This window comes from Tetrao urogallus, assembly GCF_951394365.1.
Source record: "Tetrao urogallus genome assembly, chromosome: 17".
NCBI classification, from domain to species: Eukaryota; Metazoa; Chordata; class Aves; order Galliformes; family Phasianidae; genus Tetrao; species Tetrao urogallus.
In genome coordinates, this window is record NC_136830.1 from 5,677,146 (window position 1) to 5,699,133 (window position 21,988).

Sequence of the window (21,988 nt, forward strand, 5' to 3'; positions counted from 1 at the left end):
GCCGCCCTGCCCCTCCCCTCCCTCCCCGAAGCCCCAGCAGCATGTCGGGCCGGTCGGTGCGGGCCGAGACCCGGAGCCGGGCGAAGGATGATATCAAGCGGGTGATGGCGGCCATCGAGAAAGTGCGCAAATGGTGAGCGGGCCGCGCCGCGCCGGGACCCCGCGCCGCTCCCCCTTCCTCTCCCCAGCGCCCCGCGGGGGCCCGAGCCCGGCGGCCGGCCGCGGGGGGCGGGGAGCGGCGGCACCCAGAAGCCATTTCGCCGCTGCCCGTCACTCGGAGGCGGCGGCGGCGGCGTGAGGCGGCTCCATTGTGCGGCCGACCCCCGGCCCGGAGCCCGCATCGCCCCGGAGCCCCTCGGCCGGGCTGTGCGCGGAGGGCTCCGTGCGGCGCTGCTCCTCGGGAGCGTCTTTCCTCTCAAAGAGCGTTCCGAATCCGGCTGTGAAACTCCAGCAGCCCGCTCTTAATTCCCACGTATCCCTTAACCCCGCAACTTTCCGAGCTGTGCGTTAAGCCAACAACTTCGCGAGGTTTGTGGAGCTTCGCGGGCGCCTCCCCGCGTAACGCCGTGCGGCCGCGACCCCGAGCGAAGCAGGAGAGGGAATACGTGCCGCCTGGTTTGTCCTGTTGTGTGTTTAAAGGCTGGAGCGGGGCACTTACCTTAGGCCTGCAGCGTGTTTGGGCATTTTCTCCTTTTGTCTTTTTTTTTTTTTTCCTGCTCGTATCGTGGGAATCAGCACGAGGTGTTGGAACGATGTGCTCTCACTGTTGTGGTGTTTCCAGGTGGGATAAGGAGCTGTGCCACCCTGGCCCTCTTTCTCCACTGAGTTGGAGTCTTTGTGTCTTTTGTGTGGAGCTTTGAAAGCGTTTAAATGTTTGAAACCCATAGAGAGCCTTGTCTTTCTGTGACAAAATAAGGAGTGTTTCTGTTACCATCACAGACGCCGCTTAGGTTTTGTTAAAAATAACAGAAATAGGCATACTTGCTTTTTCTGGAGGCATGGATTTGTTGCTTCTTGAGCACAATTATGGGCCAGTTGGCCAGAGCTGCACAAAGGACAGAACGTGTGCCTGATAATGCCGGGCACGGGATGGGGATTTCAGAGAATCCACCCGTTGTGTATGGAGCCGAGCAGCCCGGCAGTGCAGTTCGTGTTCAGGAACTCTCTTCTGCTTGCTGCTGTTTTTAAGAGCTGTTTGTTTAATGACGGGTCAGCTTCAAAGGGTTGGAACCGCGTGCAGTGATGAGACGGTGCTTCTGATCACACAGCCACGTTGTTGGCTGTGTGGGACTGTACTATTTTGGATGTAGGTATTTCATTCATGAGCACAGCTTACCTCCTTTGAGTCCTGGTTTGTGGATGTTGGAGAGGGGCAGAAGCAGGAGTTGATCATTCAGAAGATTTGTCTGGTTCTTTTTCCCTCAGTGAGGGCACTCTGCCATCAAGTCAGTTGCTACGGCTTCACCTGTGAAACAAATCTAATGGCACTGATAGATTTTGTATGCTTTAACCCTCACCAGAACCACCTTGCTTTAAGCATGAGTGTCTGACTTTGGGATTGTCTGGGCTGTGTTGGGTGAAGAAGAATTGTCTTGGCCCACAAATAAAAAATGTGTATAAGTATATATGTATGTAAGTAACAAAACTTATTTTTATTAAAACTTTAAAGAGGGCAGCAAAACAATGAAACTAATAGATTGGACAAGTATGCAGTTTCAAGGGTTACTGCACAGAATCATGCAACATTTCTTCTCATTATGGTTAGAAGTATTCATGTGGCTTTTTGTGTGTGCATCTCACAAGTATCTCCTTGAACCATTTTTCCTATTTTTTAAGGCAGTCATGGATTGATGGTGAATCTCATGATTCCCTCCCACCTGCAGTCAAGAACAGTGGGGAAATTAGCCAGTATTCTGTGGTTTAAATGTTTTGAGAAGACTTGTGCTGTGAAACTGAACTTTATGCACCAGGAATTCTTGCATCTTTAGAGTAGCCACATAGGCAATTTCAAGTGTGCATTTTCATTTGCTTAATGGGAGCAATTTGTTGCCATCCACGGCTCTTCTGTGGAGATGCAGCCGCTGAAGATTAAAATACCTTGCATACAACAGAGTTTTCTGGGACACGAGCACTTGGAGTGCTGTATTTCTGAACCAAACAGGAGCAGAGTCAGGTCGTGCATACTGTGAATGTTGAATGGCTCCAGTGCGTGCTGCCCTGCTTTATTGATGTGGGAAGGCAGCCTTGCTTTGCAGTGCTGCTGTGTGCTCCTGTTGCCACATCTCCATATGGGCACGTGGGAAATTGCTTTCCATCAGGGCAGACTCCATTCCTTGGAAAATACATATTGTATTCTTAGACAGTGTGCCCTGCATTGCTTGTCTTCACGTGTTTGTAGAGAGCCTGGTGCTTCTGGTGTTACTGCAGCTTGGCTGAGAGTAGTAAACAGTGAAGTTGTTAGGATTTTATCTTGAGATTAATGCAGCCTTATCTCCTTTGTTTAAACCACTCCCGTGAATGAGCTTCTATTTTAGAAAACATCTAGCACGTGTCTTGCAGAATACATGGTTGTGTTGCATTTATGTGGCAGCAGCGTTAAATCTTCATAACCGAGAGTTTTTGAACTTTCTTTTTAATCATACTTACTTTTCTTTCAGTCTAGCTGGAAGAAAAACTAAGAATAAATGTAGTGATGTGAGATGTAAAAGGTACAGGGTTATTTGTGTTTTAAAGGTTGATAGGTATGTGCAGATTCTCAACAAGAGAGGGGCAAAAAGTACTGTGCCCTCAGCCAGCATAGGAAAGCAGTGGAAACGCTCTCACAGATGCTGGATTTATTAAATGAAATAAAGCACAGTTTTTTGCAGAAGGAAGTGTGATGTGGCAGGCAAGTACTGGAGTGCTGAACTTAGGGACAGATGCACAAACATTTCTGCCCCAATTTGGCTGCTGGGAATAGGTATGCTGGTCGAGAGAATGCAGCAGGATGAGGAAAACTCGTTGTACTGACTTGTCAACGACTTGCAGGCTCTTTGCATAAGTAATTTGGCCATTTTCTACCTCATTTATCAAAGCTTTACATAATGTCATAAAGAAGAGATGAGCTTGGACCACTGCTGGAAGTAGTATCAGAATGTGCTATGCATCTGTTACAGAAAAGAACTGGTTCTAGGAGAGGCATGACTTTAGAACAAAGCACATTGTGTAAGAGATGCAGAGTAACCATAGGCCATGAGATGATGTGACTGGTAATGTAGGTTGGGATCTCTTGCTGTAGCTAGCTATAGTAGAACTTCTAGACAGTGTGGCTGTCCATTTGTTGTCTCCATTCAGGCTTGCTAAAATATTTTTACATGGTATGTAATGCTCTGCGAAGGAGCTTCTGCAGATTTCCCTGCCCTTGCTACCTTCTTAAAATAGATTTTACTTCAAAAACTCGTTAGGATACAGAACTTCTTAATATGATGTCTTTGGAGAGGGATGCTGCTGCCATGTTGCCCTGTTGGCCAGGCTGTGGTGGCCCTGTGGCTGCCTGCAAAGGCTGCAGTTTGCCTGGTGGCAGCTGAAGTAAAAATACCCGGTGTGTGAGGGAACTGTTCTGAAGTACTCTAGCAGTCCAAACACAGTTACCATGGATGAATTACAATATGGATTTTCTGGCTCATGGTTATTTCTTTTTGAGCCAGAATATGTTCGCTGACTTCAGTGCAAGTTGGATGTATGTAAGAGGTAGAATTTTGTCATGTGTAAACTGTGTTTCTCGTTACTGTAAGAGAGGCTGTGTGCTACAACGTGGAACTCAACAGAACTCTGTTAAAAACGTGCTGGCACATACGAGTTGGAGGCTGCTGCTGCAGCATGCTTGGCTGAAGTTAGAGAGAAGGGGCCCTTGACCATTCGTGTTTGACCATTACTGTTTGTCCACTCACACTGCTTTATACTTCATTGTATTTGCAGCATGGTCAAGAAACACCCTGTATATTTGGTGCTATTTCACATTAGTCACTGGACAAACATCTGCATAGAAATAGACGTGCTCTGAAAGCAAGCTTCCACTTCAAAAACATTTTATTTGTGCATCTGACAGCACTTTGTGTGTATAATAATGGCATTTTCTTTCCCGTCCCCCTTTCTCCTTTGCTTGATCCCACAGGGAGGTCATAATTCTGTGATTTTCACCAAACTCTGTTGCAATGCAAGTGAGTGTGATGTGATAAATTCAGCATTATGACGTCACTTCGTGATCATCAACAGAAGATGGGGTATGTGGGAGCAGATCCTTGTGTAAATACAAAGCACTGTGATGAATGGTAGTCACGGTAAAAAGACAAACAAGCATGAAAGCCTTTTCTTGAATGATGATATATTGGCAGCAAAGGCTTTCTGTTTCTGTGCCATCAAATGTTTTAGCACTTGTCGCTGCTGCAAAAGCTGCCTTGACACTTTATGTATGAGTGTAATATACACTGCCGTGTTTGCTCACCAGTTTATTACTTTTATACATGGCATTTATACTCAATTTTGGAGCTTTAGTGTTAATAAACAAAATATAAATACATTTAAGTGTCTTGGGCTATTTGAAATGGGAAAATGAGTATATAATTATATAACTTCCAGGATATTAAGATGCCTTGGGCATAACCACTAAAGAAGTGTTGATATTAATGCTTACCCTACCTATCCTTGGCTGTCCTTAAAGTGCTGTGCAGATATGGTTCAGAATTTAAAAATGCTTTAACACGGTTGCAGATACACACATGGGTTTTGTTTCCATTGTGTAATCTAGTTTCTGCATTGACTGTAACCAAAATGTTTATGATACTTTTCAGTGTGGAAGATTACAGCAAGGGAAATTATAGTATGTATTTTAAGTTACACCATTTCCTTTGTTTTTGTGTTTGGGTCATTCATGGGCAAACAGAAGTCTTGAAATCAGAAAAAAAAATGTTTTTATATATATATACGTATAGTGAAACTATGGAGTTTGTTAGTTAGATGTGGACAGGTGAAATTGAGAACTGCCGCACTTTTAGCCTGGTGAGCTGTCAGGCTGATGGTGAGCTTTCACCTTTTCCAGTCCACTGCTCAACCTGGAGATCAGTGTCTGTAATGGAGTACAGTGCCATAGAAATTCTAACCCAGTGGTTGCCTACTAAAGGTGAAACAGCATCAGCGGGTGCAGATCTGGGCAGCATCTCAGGATAAATGGGTTCAGCAGCAGATGGGTTTTGCAGGTGGGATGTGTTTCCCAACAGAAAGGGGACAGGAGCTCACAAATGCCACGGTTCCACTCCAGCAACTGGTCTCTGAGAATAGTTACTGATCTGGGCAGCACTTAGCAAACTTCAGTTTTTGTAGGCAGTGCAAATAAATTGTCAGCTCTAAAGAAACAAAAAGCAGTGTCCGTGTTCAGCAGTGGTGACTTTACACAAAAGATAAAACATGAGGATTCAGAGTAGGACTGGCTTGGGGGGGGGTGATTTTTGTGTTGATTCTTAATGGAAATACTGTAAATGCTACAGATAATAACCTGAGCTTTGTGTTTGCCATACACGTCTTAAATTCTGGAGTTTGTGCTGTTGATCTTAAATGTCTGAAAATCATTACATTTCTTTGTTAACAGCCTTGTGTTTGTGCTGCCATCTTTTTTCCTATTAATACTTTTCTGTTCTTAAACTGACAATGCTGCAAATGCTTACAGTGTGAAATATTTGAATAACAGCAGTTTGATGTCTGGTTTTCTTTTTAATCGTGTTTGCAGGATTGGGATGTTGGTGTACTTCCATCACAGAATATCCCTATTCCCATTGATGTCTGAATTACTATGTATTGAAATCAGGAAAAAAAAAATCCCTGTAGCTGAAGGTTATCAGAACTTACAGTGGTATTTAGAAGCTCAGAAGAATTAAAATGTCAGGGCTAACTTAAATACTAGAAGGAAAAGTTACTAATATAGGTTTCCTCCTGTGTTCTACAGTCTGTCCAGTGAAGATGCTGTGTGAGGCTGCTTTGAGATGCTAACAGGTATCTTGAACTTTTGGTTTTCCAGTGCAGCATCTCTAAGTAATATTTTGTTATAGGAAAAGGCTGAAATCTTGGTTTAAAAAAAGAAAGAAAAAAAGATTTATTGACCTCTCCTACACCCAAACCAAAAGCCCAACTGGTTTTATTTCCATGACTTCAAAGGTTTTCCAAACTAGAAATGAGCTTAGTTTGACTTGTTTTCTTAAAAAATGTATATATCATGGTCATGTCTTCACAATTAAGTATGCTCTCATTACTGACATGCTCTCATCTCCACTCTCATTTTTATCACCCAAGCAGTAGAGCTCCAAATTAGTCTAACATTGTTTCTTGACATACTTCAGCCATCTAGTGTACATAAATGGATGTATCTAAACACACAGAGCAAAAGCTGCTCTAGGAAGAACCTTGGGAAAGAAACAGATCTGAAATAGTTCTGTGCTTTAATTAAAATGTACTTGTGGACAGATCCAAAATGCTCAAATTGTCATTTATAGCTTCTCTTTTTTTAAACAGGGAAGTATCTCCTCTAAAGGAGAAACAAACAGGGTTGGCTTTCATAGCTAAAACAAGTAGTAAGGAGGATGTTTGTGGCATTTGTACAATGTGGCTGCTTTAGATGCTGGAAGCCCTTTCTAAAAATGGAGATATCACATATGTATTTGAAGTCGCATCCAGCTTCTCCCATCCTGCAAAGTACATTATTGTTATTTTAATCTGTACATTCCAGAATTCCAAAACCAATTTAAATGTGTTTTTAAAAATGAAATAACAAAAATGCTTGAGGTCTCATGCCAAATTAAATTCAAATGTTCCTGAATATTTAAGGGAATTAGTCCTTGTTGGTAGCTTTTAACTGATCTGTTTGCAGAGCTCTGTTGCAAACCCAGGAACCAGCAGTGGTGATCTGTGACCTGAGAACTGATCACAGAGACGGGATGAAATTTCTCTGACGTTCTGAACCTTCCTTGAATGTTCTCATGCAAAGAGCTCGAGGAGTTCCTCCTGTAACTGAGTGCTCAGCATCCATTCCATCTCCGCACTCTGTGACCCCCAGTGCAGTGACACCCTCCGGTCACATTTCCTTTGCAATTTGTCAGTGTTATGACTTCATGGCTGGCTGGCAGGGGTCTGCGGAGAGCTGTAGGTTATGCGTTTCCCCCCCCCGATAGTGCTCTCAGCCTTCCCTATCCAAGCTAGCCAGGCTTTCCTGAGTCTGAATTCTGCATCACAGCCCATAGCGGTACCAGTAGGGCTGTTGGTTCTAAGGCCAGGGCTTCAGAGTTATCTGATAGGAGTGTTGAGCAATTATTAAATTGCTAGAAGCAAATTTCTACCCAGAAAGAAACTTCAAATGATCAAAACGCATTTAGTTTTTTAATACCATTAAGCAGCTTCGTGATAATCAACACACGCTGGTCTGTCTAAAACTGCTTCTGCTCTCTAGAAAATTCTAAGTGTTAAATCTGCATTTTCATTAGCTGCTCTTCTTAGTTGAATTGTTAGTGCTGATGTTATTACTGCTACTGCAGTTACTCACCAGTCAAGTAACAGCCCTCAGAAATGTGGAGGTTAGCAGTGCTCTGACAAACGTTTGAAATGCAGAGAACAATTTGCAAAATGCAGTTCTAAAGACGATGTAATAGAGATCATCCTACTTACTAGCCTATTTAAATCCTTGACAACTTACAATAGTAGATCGCTTCGTTTTGAATACAAATTTCAACTTTAACTTCTCCTGTATTGTAATTTTACAGGGAGAAGAAGTGGGTGACAGTTGGCGACACATCCCTACGGATTTACAAATGGGTGCCGGTAACAGAGCCCAAGGTCGATGATGTAAGTATCCTGCAGATGGCTGGCATTCTTCAAGGTGTAGAGACTCACATTCAGGGAAAGCTGAACAAAAGATGCTGTCTGTTCTTTGAGCTTCTAAGCTAAGTCTGGTTTGGTTCCCCGGATCTTTTGGATGGAACGATGTTGATCGCTGCAAGAAGTGATATTGACGGTTCATTAGGTGGCAAGTCTTCGGAATCAACTTGTATCAATTCTCAGATAACTGTTACACAGTTGTCTCGAAACTGATTTTGAAACATTCTTCAACATAATGATTGATGGGGGTGAGGATGGAAACAAGGTATCAGTGACATTGTTCCTCTTTCTCCTTGATGCTTGAAGGGAAAGGAGGCACTTTGCAGTGTATTGTCTGTGCATTATTCGTGTTTTGCTAAAGAAGACAGGCGCAAAACACTGAAGTAAAAGTGCGAAACCTCAGTGGAGCTGATATCTCTTGTATTAAGATAGCCAGCCCGAGCAGTACGGTCCATGGGCTTCTAATGTAACATCTGTTTTTGATAAATGTTTGGTGTGTGCATCGTGTTTATATTCTCGTGTGCACTGTTCCTGTGCCATAATATAATGGCATAGAAATTGGATATAAAAATTGTTTTTCAGTATCAGTTTTACTTCTAACTTATAATAGAGGTTCTGTTGTAGAGATAAAATTAAGCCATGGTTCCACAGTAAATTAAATGTGCAGCAGGATATATGTATATCCTATGAATGTATGGCTTTCAGATGAGGCAGTATTACAGTTGTCTCAAAATTGACTCAAAGACCAAATTCAAGACCTGTGGTCGATTGATGTTGTTTTACTTGAGGTTATTTCTTCTGGTGACTTTGGTTGTACCACAGGCTTACATGACAGTCGGAGTTGTGGTAAGCCTTCTGTCATCTTTCAGAGCTTGAGCAGCATCTCTGCAAAATAACCATTTTTGAATTGGGAAGCTTTTCTGATTTCTTTGCAGATATTTGTTCTATCTGTCTTGTTATTGAATGTTTGGTCTTGATTTTATTATTATGTTCCAGTGTGGGAGAGGAAGCTGTGTGCAGGGAGAGAAGTTACTTAGGCTCGTGGCTTCTGAAAATGATGGGTACTATGAAAGCTTGAAATACAATTTCTGTTGAGTTTGTGGATGGATTTTCAGTGACTGGTACCTACAGTCAGAATGAGCTCATGTATGGTGTCTATATGCAGAGTTTAATTGATGTTTTTTGAGCTATAATCTTCAGCCCCCCCTGCCATTCACATGTTCCAAAGTCACTTTGTTATTTCTTTGGACTGGAATTAAGCTCTGTCCTTCAACTAGTTTTTGAAGGCTGTTGTGGAACCTCATTGTTTTGATGGTTGAACTTTTTTAAACGAAAAAACAGCCCCTCAAACTTAAATTGCTCAGTAATTTCTCAGTAAATACCTCTCTTGTGCCAGATGTGTTCTCTTACTTTCATAAAAGCTGAGAGAGATCTTCCCCTCTGAACTTCCGTTTTGCAAGGATAAAGAAGTCTGTGTGGTTTCACCTCTATTTTATGTATTAGAGAATAGAATCTGGATCCTTTCATTTGCTCTCTCTGAAGTAATAAAGCAATTAAGAAAGCCTGATAGTCTATGTGACGTGAAGGGAAAAATCTTTCCAGATCTCGCTTGCCGAATTTCTTCTTCGGTCTTAGACTGTTTGATTTTATTTCCTTCCCTTGTTGGAGAACGTTGTCTTAACCAAATGCAAGGGTTGGTGAGCGGCCTTCCTAGAGTCAGGCTTTTAATTGTCTTCTCAGCAGGCGTGCAGAATCCTCCAAAAGCAGTGCAGCTGGCTCTTTCTCCTGTGAGACTGATTACGTCACCTCTTAATTGAAAATGCTGCATCCCTTAGCAGACGCGGATTTCCCACGTGATGGATGCCAATATCTCTTCCTTTGTTTTACTGCTTGCAGTCCATACTGCTGTTTGGTCACGAGCCTGTTGTGACCTATTGTCCACATAGGACTATATTGTGTATGCTCTCTATTTTACGCCAGTCTGATTTCTCTTAATCCATTGTTGAGTTTTAATGAAGAAACAGCATTAGATATAGGGAAGGAGGAGGTTTCTGCAGCATAGGTTGTTGAGAAAGGTAAAAAGCCTTCTCTTCAGTGTCAAAATCCTCAATCTGTTATCATTCCTGTTATGAACACACTCCTGTTGCCTGGGTGTGTTCTGAAGCTTCCTAATCTAAAGGGGGGCATGCACTGAGTTCGGTAGCAGTATGCTGATATGTGTAACCCATAAAGTAAGCAGAGTTAAGCAGTCAGAAATCGGGTAGCTTGTGAATCTTCAGCCCTGCCCCCATCAATGTTCTTCGTTTTTTTCCCCGTATGGCAGAGATTCTTTTGACCTTGCTTTTACAGTTGGTTACAAAGTTACCTGCCGGCATCTCCCTAGTTCTTACCGTAGGTTTTGGCAAGCTGTTGAATCATTGTGCCTCTGATTCTCAGCTGACGGGAGGAGGGGTGGTATTGAGAACGGTTGTACTTTTATTCCTATTTTTACAAAGATAGTGCAGTGGTTTAAAGACAAAAAAGTGATTAAGTGCTAACTGCTGCTAGAATGTCTGGGTAAAAACCTGTGTGCCCTGGTGTTTTGTGTCACAAAGTGCACAATTAAAAAGACAGCCCTGCCATTATCAGGACCGATTCATTATTGATATCATCAGCGCTTATCTCCTTCGTTTGTTTCTCCCTTGAAGTTAGGTGCTCACAGAAGTAATGTGTGGAAAGGGCTTCATATTTAAACTTTTTTGAACTTTGCTTGTTGTCATTATTCTGTTCTTGTGGTGGTTTTTGGTTTTTGTGTTCTTTATAGTGACCGTGTCATTTGTTAGTGGTACCTTTTGTTTTTCAGAAAAATAAGAATAAGAAGAAAGGCAAAGATGAAAAATGTGGCTCCGAGGTGACAACTCCAGAGAACAGCTCCTCTCCAGGGATGATGGACATGCATGGTGAGTGGGAGAAGGTCAGCACAAATTACCCTATTACACTGCTGGGGAAGTGTAAGCTAACTGTCGAATCCTCCGTTGCTCAGTTTGAATCAAAGTGAGAATGGCGTCAGATACTTGCTCTTTACCTTGGATTTCTGTTCTGTGGATGTCCCAACAGTTGTTTAAATGCCTTTTTTTGGGTCTCTGTACGTGGAGGGAATATGTTAGTGGAGCTATATGTGAAAATAAAACTGTCGATATCTACTATCCAAATGTTACGCTCCTACTTACGCTGAGTAAGTAACTGTCAAGCTTGCTGCTTGCGGAACCGGAAGACCCCCAAAGCCTTGGTGGCACCTACTATTGTTTGTATAGGTTCTGTAGTTATTTAAGGGAAGAAGAGTCAGAGCAGAATTCCGTGAGAGTCATGAGAGCAAGCTGTGGTTCTCCTGCATCTTCTTTCTGCCTTGACTTGGTGAAATGAACTGGCTAAGAAAATGTTTTTTGCTTCCCAGTCAGACAGTTTAAAAATGAAAACAAAAAAACCCTGCAACTTGTTGACTGCTAGTATGATATTTATGACAAAGGAACATGCACAGCTCTATTTTAATTTTTTACTTTCTAGGTATTTGGATAGCAATTATGGTTGAGAATGCAGCACTGTTTGAGCTGATAAGAGAGGATCGTGTTTTGGCGGAATGTAATTTTTTCACTTCAGCTTTATTTGCATTTTTATTGCTACTTGATTCGTTTTTGCAGTGTTTGCAGTGAGTATGGTCTTGTGATTAAAGGACAGTGTGTTATTCACAGACTGGATTAATTTTTCATCCATGTTGCAAACTTCCAATTTAATAATTTAATATTCTTAAGCCTTTTACCCCCATCGATGAAGTGAATATAAAACAAGCGTTATGTCATTTTTAATTGTGTTTTTAACCCATATTGTACAATTTTGCTGTAAGCTTAATCTTATCTTCAAGCTGTTCTGACAAGAGATGGTCCAGCACTGGCTATGTGTTTCTGAAGTCCTTTAGATGTAGTGATTGTACAGATGCAGAGGGAGATGGATCACCTAACATGCTAATAACTTAATTAATGTTTTGCTGGGTTACTTCTCTTCAGGGATCAGGGTTTCAGTCTCAATTCCCCCAGTTAGGCTGGTTTAAAGATTACAGTAAGATTCACTGCTATCCATAAAGTATTAGCTGAGATATTTAAACCGCTGCCATTGGTTTTACAAAAGGAGGGCACAAGCAGCACAATTCCTGATCTGTGTTGCAGAAAGTTTTTATCATCGAGCTTCTCGAGTCTAGAGAGTATTCTGACAAATTATTTCTAAGATGCTGTGGCTTTTAGGACTGGCTGCTACATTGTGCTTTGATAGCACTGTGAGCTTTTTGACCTTGGGACACCCTTCTGAAACCAGCTGCTCATCGGAGCATTGTAGTGATACAAAGGAAATTTTTAGCATGAATATTTAATTGGCCCTTTGTTAGCTGATCTATAAAATGAGGTGGCTCCAGTTAGCCTGTTTTATTCACATTACAAAGTTATGGGTTCTTTAAAAGAGATTGAAGCAAACGTTCTCTGTTTTATTGTATTTATTTACAGCATTTAGAAAACTCATGTAATTACAGCATGTGCCGCAAGAGCAGAAGTTGTGGTGGTATGGAGTAAGCCTGGTGTTAGTGTAAACTCTGCTGTGCTTGGTCTCCAACAAGCTAGGCTATATCCTGCATTATCAGGATATTACAGGAAAAAAATTAAAAAGAGGCAATTATGTTGTGCTTTTTATTCAGATCTTGTCAAATTGGACTTTCTTGTTTAAATCTCTTTTGTTAACAGATGACAATAGCAACCAGAGTTCAATAGCTGATGCTTCTCCAATAAAACAAGAAAACAGTAGCAATTCAAGTCCAGCACCAGAACAGAATTTGGCGACACAAGCAGATGGCACTGAAGTAAAGTCTGATGAAACTCAGTCAGAAGCAAAGGAGCAACCTGGTTCAGAAGGTAAGCTGAAAGAGCACCCTTAAAGCCAGCAAACACTGTTACCCTTTAGAGTGATATCCTTTATTTGTTTGTCCATTCTAAGGACTGAGTTATAACAGCTTGAAATAAATGGTTCTGAATTCTCAGCACCTAAATAAAAATGAACCATGAACTCTTGCTTACCAGTCATCCTTCCATTCAACAGGAAGGGCCAGATTGACACTCAAGTCCTTTTTAGAGAGGAAACAAACAAGAGTTTGTTGTCATAATCTCAGTCTTGAAAGAAGAATTAATTTGAAGTAATGTTTAAAAAGTGACCGTTACCATTTAATCACACAAACCTTAGAGTTACTTTTGTACTCTTACTCTTTTGTAAGAGATGTTCATTACCTAGTGTGAAAGTAAAATGGAGGTGAGATACTTTAAATTGTATCGAATTTTTAATTGTGTAAGCTAAAATTGTTTTGCATTTTTTCTTAACATTGCTAGTTATTCAAAAGTTACTTCTGAATTCTGTCCTATTTTCTAAAAGCTGCAGTTGTACAGATGAAAACTGCGTGTGGATTAAGAGATTGTTGTGAACCTCACTCTTTAAATGGCGTTTGGGTAATTGAAACATGTTCTGTATTTATGATCTGTGGAAGATAAGTGTCTTTATCCCCATTGTAAGAGATAAAATATGTCCTTAACACCGTTCTAATTATTTGGTTGCAGAATTCTTCCCATAGCAAAGCAATTAAATTATGCCTTCCTGATTAAGTCCTTAGCTCGGTAGATCCACAAACCAATTTAAATATAGAGCTTTTATCTGGGTAATACTGCAGTGATTACGTTGAAGTTGCCATTGTTAATGGGGATTAAATTACGACAACTCAATCATCACCAAACAGGAATAAAACAGAATGCTTCAAAGAGCATCTCAACGAGAATGTTTGTGACAGAGTGAAATGTAAAGATTTACTCCTAGGCCTGATACTGCCTGAACTCGTTTGTGTGAAGATGCTATGTAGCATGCGTGCTCACCTGACTAAATTTGGATTCAAAGAAAATCATACCAAGTTCTCTCAAGTTCTCTGGATTTGTTCCTGAGTGCTTTACTGTAAAACAAAAGGGAGAAGCAATGATAAAAAACCACCCGTTGCTAGTGTTGCTACACAGGGATCCACTAACGATCACAACTGAGCCTTTTTCTGTAGCTGCCTCTTATTCTGGTTCAAAGTCATTTTCCTTGCATTCATTCAGCCCTTTGCAAAGTTTATGTTGGAACTTGTTCGCTGATAGCACTGAGTTAGTTCTGTGTTACGGGTGTGTGAGAGTTTAGCTCCCTCTAGGGACTGAGTCCGGCAATCGTATGCTGCCGGTAGCATGAAGGCAAAGGCCTTGTAAAGTGGCAGTAGTGAGTGGTTTTGATTATGGAGTTTGAAATTAATTCATTATCTTTGTGTTGTTATATATGTTATCGCTAATGGGAGTGGAATTTTTATTTCCTGATGAATGCTTTTGTTGATAATAATTTCTTGAAATTTCAGATACCTCTGATGAACAGAATTCACAGTCTTCAATGGAAAATTCCATGAATAGTTCAGAGAAAGCAGAAATTCAGTCCTCTGGAGAGAACGATATACTTACAGAGGCATCAAAAAACTCTCAGGTAACCTTAAGCACAAAAGCCCAATTACTTAAGATTTGAGAAAAGAACATTTTTACCAAAAAGCAAATGAAAGGAGGCCAGTTGTATATTTAGGCTCATTTCCTAATGCAGTGGGAATAAAGCAGCCATAGAGTATTAGACGTATGTATACTTGGTGGTGTGGTTAATTTGCTTGCCTTCTTGCATTTCAGATAATTTGATGAGCAGTACTACAACTGCTCTGGTTTACTTTTCATATTCCAGTACCAGGCTGTGTTAGTTCTGTAGGGAAATACTAAAATTTAGCCTTAACAAATGGTCTGGGCCTAACCAACTGTCAAGACCCCTTTGAGGACAATTTAGATGTAAAATGCTTTCTATCAAAGAAAACTCATACAGCAGCTAGGAAAGTGAATTTTTTTTAGATTCTGTTGACAAGGTGTTCTCATGTTGACTTGCCTAGAATACTGAAAAAAATCCAGATGGATGGAAGAAGGAAATTATTGTAATTGTTCTGTTCACACTGGGAGCCTCAGACAGAGCACTGTGGCCTCCTTAGGCTTTCCAAATGTTTCATGTTCTGTCCTATAGAGGTTGCTTTGGCTATAGCAGGAGCAAATTCATGTGCACGTGGAGTTATGCTCAGGTGTGCAGTTGAGGGAAGTCTGGGTATAACCATGCATCAAGGCTGTTGCCTGGAACAATCCCTAAGGCATCTAGCCTGGAACTAGAAATTAGTCCTTTTGAATAGAGAATACAAATGTGGTGAAGAAGTTGAAGGAAGATGTAAGTAGGGGGAGTGATTTTTTGGAAGCAAATTGACTTGGTCACATCATTCTCTTATCCAAGGATGCTTTGTGTTTCACGAGTGACACACCAGGGGATTTCTTGCTGCTTGTTTGATGTTTATGACACGTGAAATTCAATGCAATGATAACATGATTGTTTTTCTTTCCCCCCTGCCATTAAGGACTCTGAAGGAGTGCCACCTTCTAAAAAGATGAAAGTAGAGGCTTCCCAACAAAACGTTGAAGAGATTTAGACTATAGATTTTTTTCTGGTCAGTTTTTATGTAAGGTACATCAGTGGGCTTAATTCTAGAACAACCTTACTTAAGCATCTTCTCTTGGATGAGGACAGAACTCCTAACTTTTCAAGTTACCAAGCAAAAATCCAAGAAAGCCTAACAAAGGTTTAACTTCTCAGACACTGAAAACTTTTTCCTGTGAAACAAACATTGAGAACTTTTAAGTTACTGTCTCTGAAATGGTTGGAGTAAACAACTCAGGAGGGGTCTACGCACTGTTTCTAAAGTCAAAATTACGATTATGTTGCTGCTGTATTTTTTTTTTTTTTTTCATTTCTCTATTTAACATTGTAAGATATTTAAGGATGGTACAGGTCAGGTATTAGCTTTCATGTGAAGTTCATTGTTCTGGCGCGATGTCTGCTTTTGTTTTGTGCCTTGTGTTCTGAAAACAGTGCTAACTTTTGACTTTTAAAAGTTGTTTTGCAACTGTCTCCTTTGCAAAGTGACCTATGTTTGTATAATACCATGTAGAAAGGCTTTTTGGTTTTTTTTGCTTTTTTTTTTTTTTTTTTTTTTTTGGAGGGGGGGTTGTTTTGTTTTATTTTTAATTTTTAAATCCCTGGTGCTTAAATTTTAACAGATACCAATCAGGAAGCCATTTTCACTCTTGGAGTCCAAGGAGAGAAAAGAGCTTGATATATTATTTTAGCAGCTATAGTGGAGATCATTTATTGAATGCATGGCATTCGCAACTGTAAATTTGGTCTTCTAAATACTTAACTTCATCAGAAGTTAACATGATCTGTTTACCATTTATAGTCCAGATCTGAATATATAGTGTAACACAACAGTTAAAATACTTAGGTATTAGGTCCAGATCTCTGTACTGGGTACAACTTGCTTTACAGAAGAGTTCCACTATGTATATAAATAGGATCAAAAGGATCGATGCACAATGAATTTATTTTCAATTGGACTTTTTTGATATGAGATTTTCACTGAACTGGATTTCATTGTACTGTTTCTGTATAAGATGTTTACTTCTGTGTTCCAGGTTAATACTGTATTTGGGATTTTTTTTTTTCCTTTCAGCAAGTCTTGTAAATAAGCCTTGTTGTTTCTGTCGTCTCTGCATCACTGATAGAAACGTTCCTTCCTATACAATTATGTCGAAGTGTGCTTATGCTGACCTTAATTGAAAAGCACTAAGCATGTGCAACTCCCTTCAAAGCAGTGGCGTTTAGAAGTGCAGAACCATCTGCGAAGGTCTCATCTTTGGGGCCTGATCTTCCAGGGTGAGTGCCCAGCTACAACTGCTCAGTGTCGGTGGGAACCACTTCTCACTTAGTTCTCCTCACGCACACAGGTGCATGTGCACACACGTGTATTGCTGGGTCAGGCCCTTAGTCTGTCTTCACTTTGTATGTGAGAGGTGGAGCTTGGAATTTGAACTATGATCTCACAGCTATGAAAATGGTTGCGTATAGTTTGTAAGCGAAGAACTGTAAATACTTTTTTAAAGGAAAACAAAAAAATAAATTGCTTCCAGTCGATACATTTTCATAATTAGCTCTTCATCAGGCTTATTTATTTCTGAATTCTCCAATAGTGAAAATGGCTTGCACTTAGACTACTGGATTGCGTCTGCAATTACCACTTTATTATGAAAAATAATGGGAAACTGGGGGGAGGGAGGGCAGCGGGGGAGCCAGGACTGGCGTTCCATAGGATGTTTGTAGGATTCAATTCCAAACAACGTATGACACTCAATTTCACAACTTTTCCTTTGTGTTGGAATAAACTTTTTGGATTTTAACTGAATAAAATTTGATTGCAAAACCATTTGTGAAAGAAGTGTGCTCCCTAAGAAGTTCTTGGGATTTCTGGTCTGATCACGAAGTCCATTAACGTTCTGAAAATAAGGAAATGAGGAGCCAAAAATTATGTTTGCACAACTTTATGCAATGAAATGGTAGAATTCTCTCTTGAATTGTGTGTATGCCTCAACTGTGGATAACTGGTCAATGATGATTGATTTGTATGTATATTACATTCAGATTTGTGATATTTTGTGAGAAGTTCTATTGATATATGAAATGGTCAAATTTAGAAAGATTCAAACTTTAAAATATTTTTGCTTTACTGTTTTTTTTTATTTTTAATGCTAAAGCAAAACAAATCCGATGCCACCTTTGATAAGCAGTCATTTTTACTAATCCCTATCTCCAGGTGCATCACAGCAAGTTTTTAATTCTAATTTTGTAGAAGTTTCCAAGGGAATAAATAGATTTTTCGTTTAGAAACTAATTCCTGTACTTTAGGAAGGAATAAAATATATAAATAGCACTAAAAATACCTCAAATTTTTCATTAAATAGAAGCATTTATTGGCATTACTGACATCAATAGGTTTAATTATAAGCTTCCTTTTCTCTCCTGTGGCTTCTGCTCGGAACTGTTCATTGTTCTGTGGCTTACAAGACAAGGCATCATAATTATATTCTTAGAGCCTTTATTTCTAAAATAGTAATGTTTCATTTACAGCTTATATGGGATACACTCAGAACTTTTATTTTTAACCAGAGATTCTAGTGACAACAGACAGCTGAACAAGCAGATAGATTTGGGTTCCTTAGATCAGTTATTGTCATTCTCTAAGAGAAGAGACTTTGGCATTACCTGGTATGAAGAAATCCAAAATAGTGTATAAGACTGTTATTAGTCTTAGTGAAGTGCCTGATAACATTTATGGGCCAACAGATGTGATTAAACACATTTTAATGCCAGAAAGTACAGATGGGACCAAACCAGAACATCAAATTCAAACCAGCCTGAGGTTTGAAACCAGATCTAAATCCAGTTGGTTTTGTTGGTTGTTTTTTTTTTTTTTTTTGTTTGTTTGTTTTTTGGCTTGGACCTATCTCTACCAGAAACTTGTTTTCTCTGTAAAAGGTTTTATTGAAAGCATTGAGACGTGGAGCAAAAGGAGAGATGTAATTTTCTTCAAGATGACTGAAAGTTCTCATACAGCTAACGTTTCAGAAATAGTGCAAATTTCAAGAAGTGCTTCCTTGCTACAGTGCTGAATGTTGGAGCTTCAGTTACAAAACAAAAAGAAAAAAAAAATTAAAAAAAAAAAAAAGAAACTAGGAGCAAGCAAGTAAATTAGCTGAGTTTGTGGAACATGTGAGAAGGCCTTCCAAATAAGTGATTTACTCAGCCAAACATTTTATAGCAGAACTATTCCTTGGAATTTTTATGCTTGGGAAAGTAGTTGTTAAACATTCCAAAAAAAAGAAAAAAAAAAGTGCTGGCACTTACAAAACAACAAAAAAAATTGACAAGGCAGTATAAAATAAGGTTTTGGGTGGCTATCTTCATACATAAACATTGTCATGTTTTGGAATGTTCTTTATATCTAAGGGCCTGTTAGAAGGTGTAAAGAATTTTGTTTTCTTCAATACCTAATCGTTTTCCATCTTATGATTTGTGTGTGTGTGTGTGTTGTACAGCAGTATAATTTTTCACTTATTTATTCCATCGGTAGTTATGGTTTGTACAATGTACAATGGTTTCATTTCAAAAATAAAATAAAAATCACAACACGAATGCTTTGTGACTAATTTTTATTGAGAAGTTTAATCTCGGCTTGTTTTTTAAATTAAAAATAAATTCCCGTTTTTGCAGTCTTTTGAAATATGCATTCTATGGTGTTGTCTTATTTGCTAGTGTGTAAAACGATTCGTTTGGTTTGACCAAAGGTTGCCCCGGTGTGTTAGCAGGACACTGACTGGGTGTGGATAATGTAACAGCAACAGATGAATATGGGCAATGAAGTTACGGCAGCCTGTAGAAAAACTTAGTAATGTAAGGTTTAAGATGCCTGCTGTTGGCTTAGTACTCAGCTAACATCTTGTGGAAGCTTAAATTGGAGCAGAGGGCACAGTGTGAAAACGCGCTTCAGTTGGAAGGCATGCTAGAGTCTGATGCTGGCAAGGATAAAAATTCCTGGGAGTTTTGAAAGGATTCTTTACATTCAGGGTGGATGGGAAGTGTCCTGCTTATTCTCAGCATTCCATGTACTGTGTCCCAAAGTAGCCTGCAGCTGCCCAGACAGCTGGGGGGGGAAGCGGGGGGGTGACCTGCTGCTCCTGGCTGGTCCGTTTTGGTGCCTCCCTTGTATTTACTGGGTGTTTGTGGGATCCTTTCATTGAATCACTTCAATCTTGTGTGAAAAACAACTACTTAATTGTAGTGTTGCTTTTTTTTTTTTTTTCTCTTTCCATTTTTTTGGAGTGGGGCATTAAGACAGCCAAGGAAAAGAGTGAGGATTGCAGCCTCACTCAAGACAGGTCTCAGGAGTGAAAATCCCAACAGATAAGGCTTGTGCTGGTAAAGGGGTGAGCAACAGCACAGCCTGAAAAGCGGGGAAGAGCTGCAGGTTGGCTGTGGTTTGCCTAAAGCAGGATGGGCAGCAGCAGAGTGGGAGCAGTGACTGGGCTCCCAATCCTGCAGCCACCCCATGGTCTTGGGGCTGTGAGTAAGTCTCCCTGATCTCTCCCTCATCAAAATGGGAAGGCTTATTTCCCAGGCTGTGACATTTAGGAAGATAATCTCTTACCACTGAGAGCTGTGGTGTGTATGCTGCAGGTGTATTTTTAAGCATCACGAATGTGTCTCTGCTCAGTGTGTATTATAACTCAACTATAAGCAAATGTCTCTACTCCTGTGCTGAAAGCCTGCTTTTTTGGAAGAAATATCAGCAGAAGATGGTGGCCTTCGTCATTTTGCCTTGCACCACAGATTGCTTAAAAAAAAAACAGTCAGAAAAGACATTGTTGAGGGACACTGCTGGGCCCGTGGTGTTCCCTGTGCCTCCTGGAGTTCCCCGCTGTGGAGGAGAGGAGAGACAGCAGCCTTGGGCCTGGAAGTGCCCTGAGTGCTCATCTTAATGAAGTAAAGCAGAATGTCCATCTCCAGAGCTACGTTATGATTGCAGCCTTTTCTTAAGAACTGCCATATGTGATGCAACAGAGAGCTGAACATCAGTCTTGATTTTAAAGACTTCTTATGGCTGGAGCCCTCCCATGGCAATGATGCCTTCGTCTTCCTTTGTGTGGGGGAACTGTTGGACTTAGCTGAGCTTAGGGCTGCTATTCTGAGGAAGAATATTAGCAAAGACCTGCATGTAATTCCTGGTTCTGGTCAGCACGACTGCAGCCTTGCAGCCAGAGGTGGTTCTGCACCGCTGCTCAAGGCCTCCCCACGTGCTACCACGTGACCTTGTCATGTACACTGGAAGCACCACACTGGGAATTAAACTGGGGGCAGAGCAGCAATGTGGCACCAGGGATGCGGTGTCCTCGCCTTCCTTGGCCACGATATTTTGTGCTTGTGGAGGTGCAAGGGGAAAAGACAGAGCAGCTGTGGATGTGTGGGAGGACGCGAGGTGGCCCTGCCCTCACGTTGCGAACGGCAGCAGGGCTGCGCTCTGGGGCGGCGGAACGACCTTCTCTTGAGGGAACCTCCGATCGGGGGCGCTTGGCGGGAAGCGCCCCGCACTTGCGGGACGGCGCTGTCGGGCGCGGCCGCTGAGTGCCGTGGCGCTGAGGCGGGAACGAGGAGAGGCGGGCCGCGAGGGCGGGACTGCGGCTCCGGCTCCGGCTCCTGCCGGCGGGGCGGGGCGGTGAGGGCCGGTCCGGGGCGGAGCGGGGCGGTGGCGGCGCAGAGCGGGCCGGGGGCTGGCGGCGGCAGCAGCGGGGCCATGGCCGCCGACGTGTTCATGCGGCCGGCGCAGCTCCTGGGTGCGGCGGGGCCGCTGTCCCCCCGCACGGAGCCCGATGAGGACTCGTCGGACACCGACGACGGCGGCGCTTCGCCGGGAGGGGGGCGGCGGTGCGGGCCGCGGCGTGGGCAGCCGCCGGGCCCCCAGATCATCCACTCGGGCCACTTCATGGTGTCGTCGCCTCACAGCGAGCACCCTCCCAAGAAGGGCTACGACTTCGACACGGTCAACGAGCAGACCTGCCAGACCTACCAGTTCGGGGCGGCCCGAGGGGGCGGCGGCGCCGGGGGGCGGCTGAGCATCGACGCGTCTCTCACGAAGCTCTTCGAGTGCATGTCCCTGGCCTACAGGTACCGGGCGCCGGGGCTCGTGAGTCAGCGGCGCGGGGAAAGCCCCGAGGGAGCGGGGAGGGGCGCGGGGCCCGAGGGCGCGGGGCCGGGGCAGCGCCGGGGGCGGGCGGGGCCGAGCGGGGCTGCGTGACCCCCTGTGGGAGCCGCTTCTGTCGCTCGGCGAGCTGGGGCTCCTCGAGGGCCGTGCGCTGCGCTTAGGCCACGGCGCTGAGGGGAAGCTGCGCCCCAGCCCGCGCCCGCTGCGCTTCGTGGCGTGCGGGGAACCGGGGACGCCGGGGAGCTCGGCGCGCGGATCCCGTCCCGCCGTGGGAGCGCGGCCGTGGGCGCAACGCACGGCGTCGCCGCCGGCTTTGGTGTGAGCGGCCGCCTTCAGTGCCCGGAGCCCGAG

General features: G+C 42.4%; 2 protein-coding genes across 2 annotated transcripts in view; both read left to right on the plus strand.

Moving 5' to 3' along the window:
* Positions 1-41: 41 nt before the first annotated feature.
* Positions 42-15,478, plus strand: BCL7A (BAF chromatin remodeling complex subunit BCL7A; the record flags this gene model as incomplete). The annotated part of the gene is made up of 6 exons (XM_079543789.1): positions 42-133; positions 7,782-7,863; positions 10,739-10,835; positions 12,660-12,827; positions 14,336-14,457; positions 15,407-15,478. 6 exons carry the CDS (start codon positions 42-44, stop codon positions 15,476-15,478), a joined length of 633 nt encoding a protein of 210 aa, XP_079399915.1.
* A 5,751-nt stretch (positions 15,479-21,229) lies between these two features.
* The window catches only part of MLXIP (MLX interacting protein), a gene marked incomplete at both ends in the record, with an annotated part of 39,997 nt that continues 39,238 nt past the window's right edge, over positions 21,230-21,988 (plus strand). Inside the window, one exon of the mRNA XM_079543815.1 lies at positions 21,230-21,600. Within this exon, the coding sequence (XP_079399941.1) occupies positions 21,230-21,600 (371 nt within the window). The remainder of the gene's footprint in view (positions 21,601-21,988) is intronic.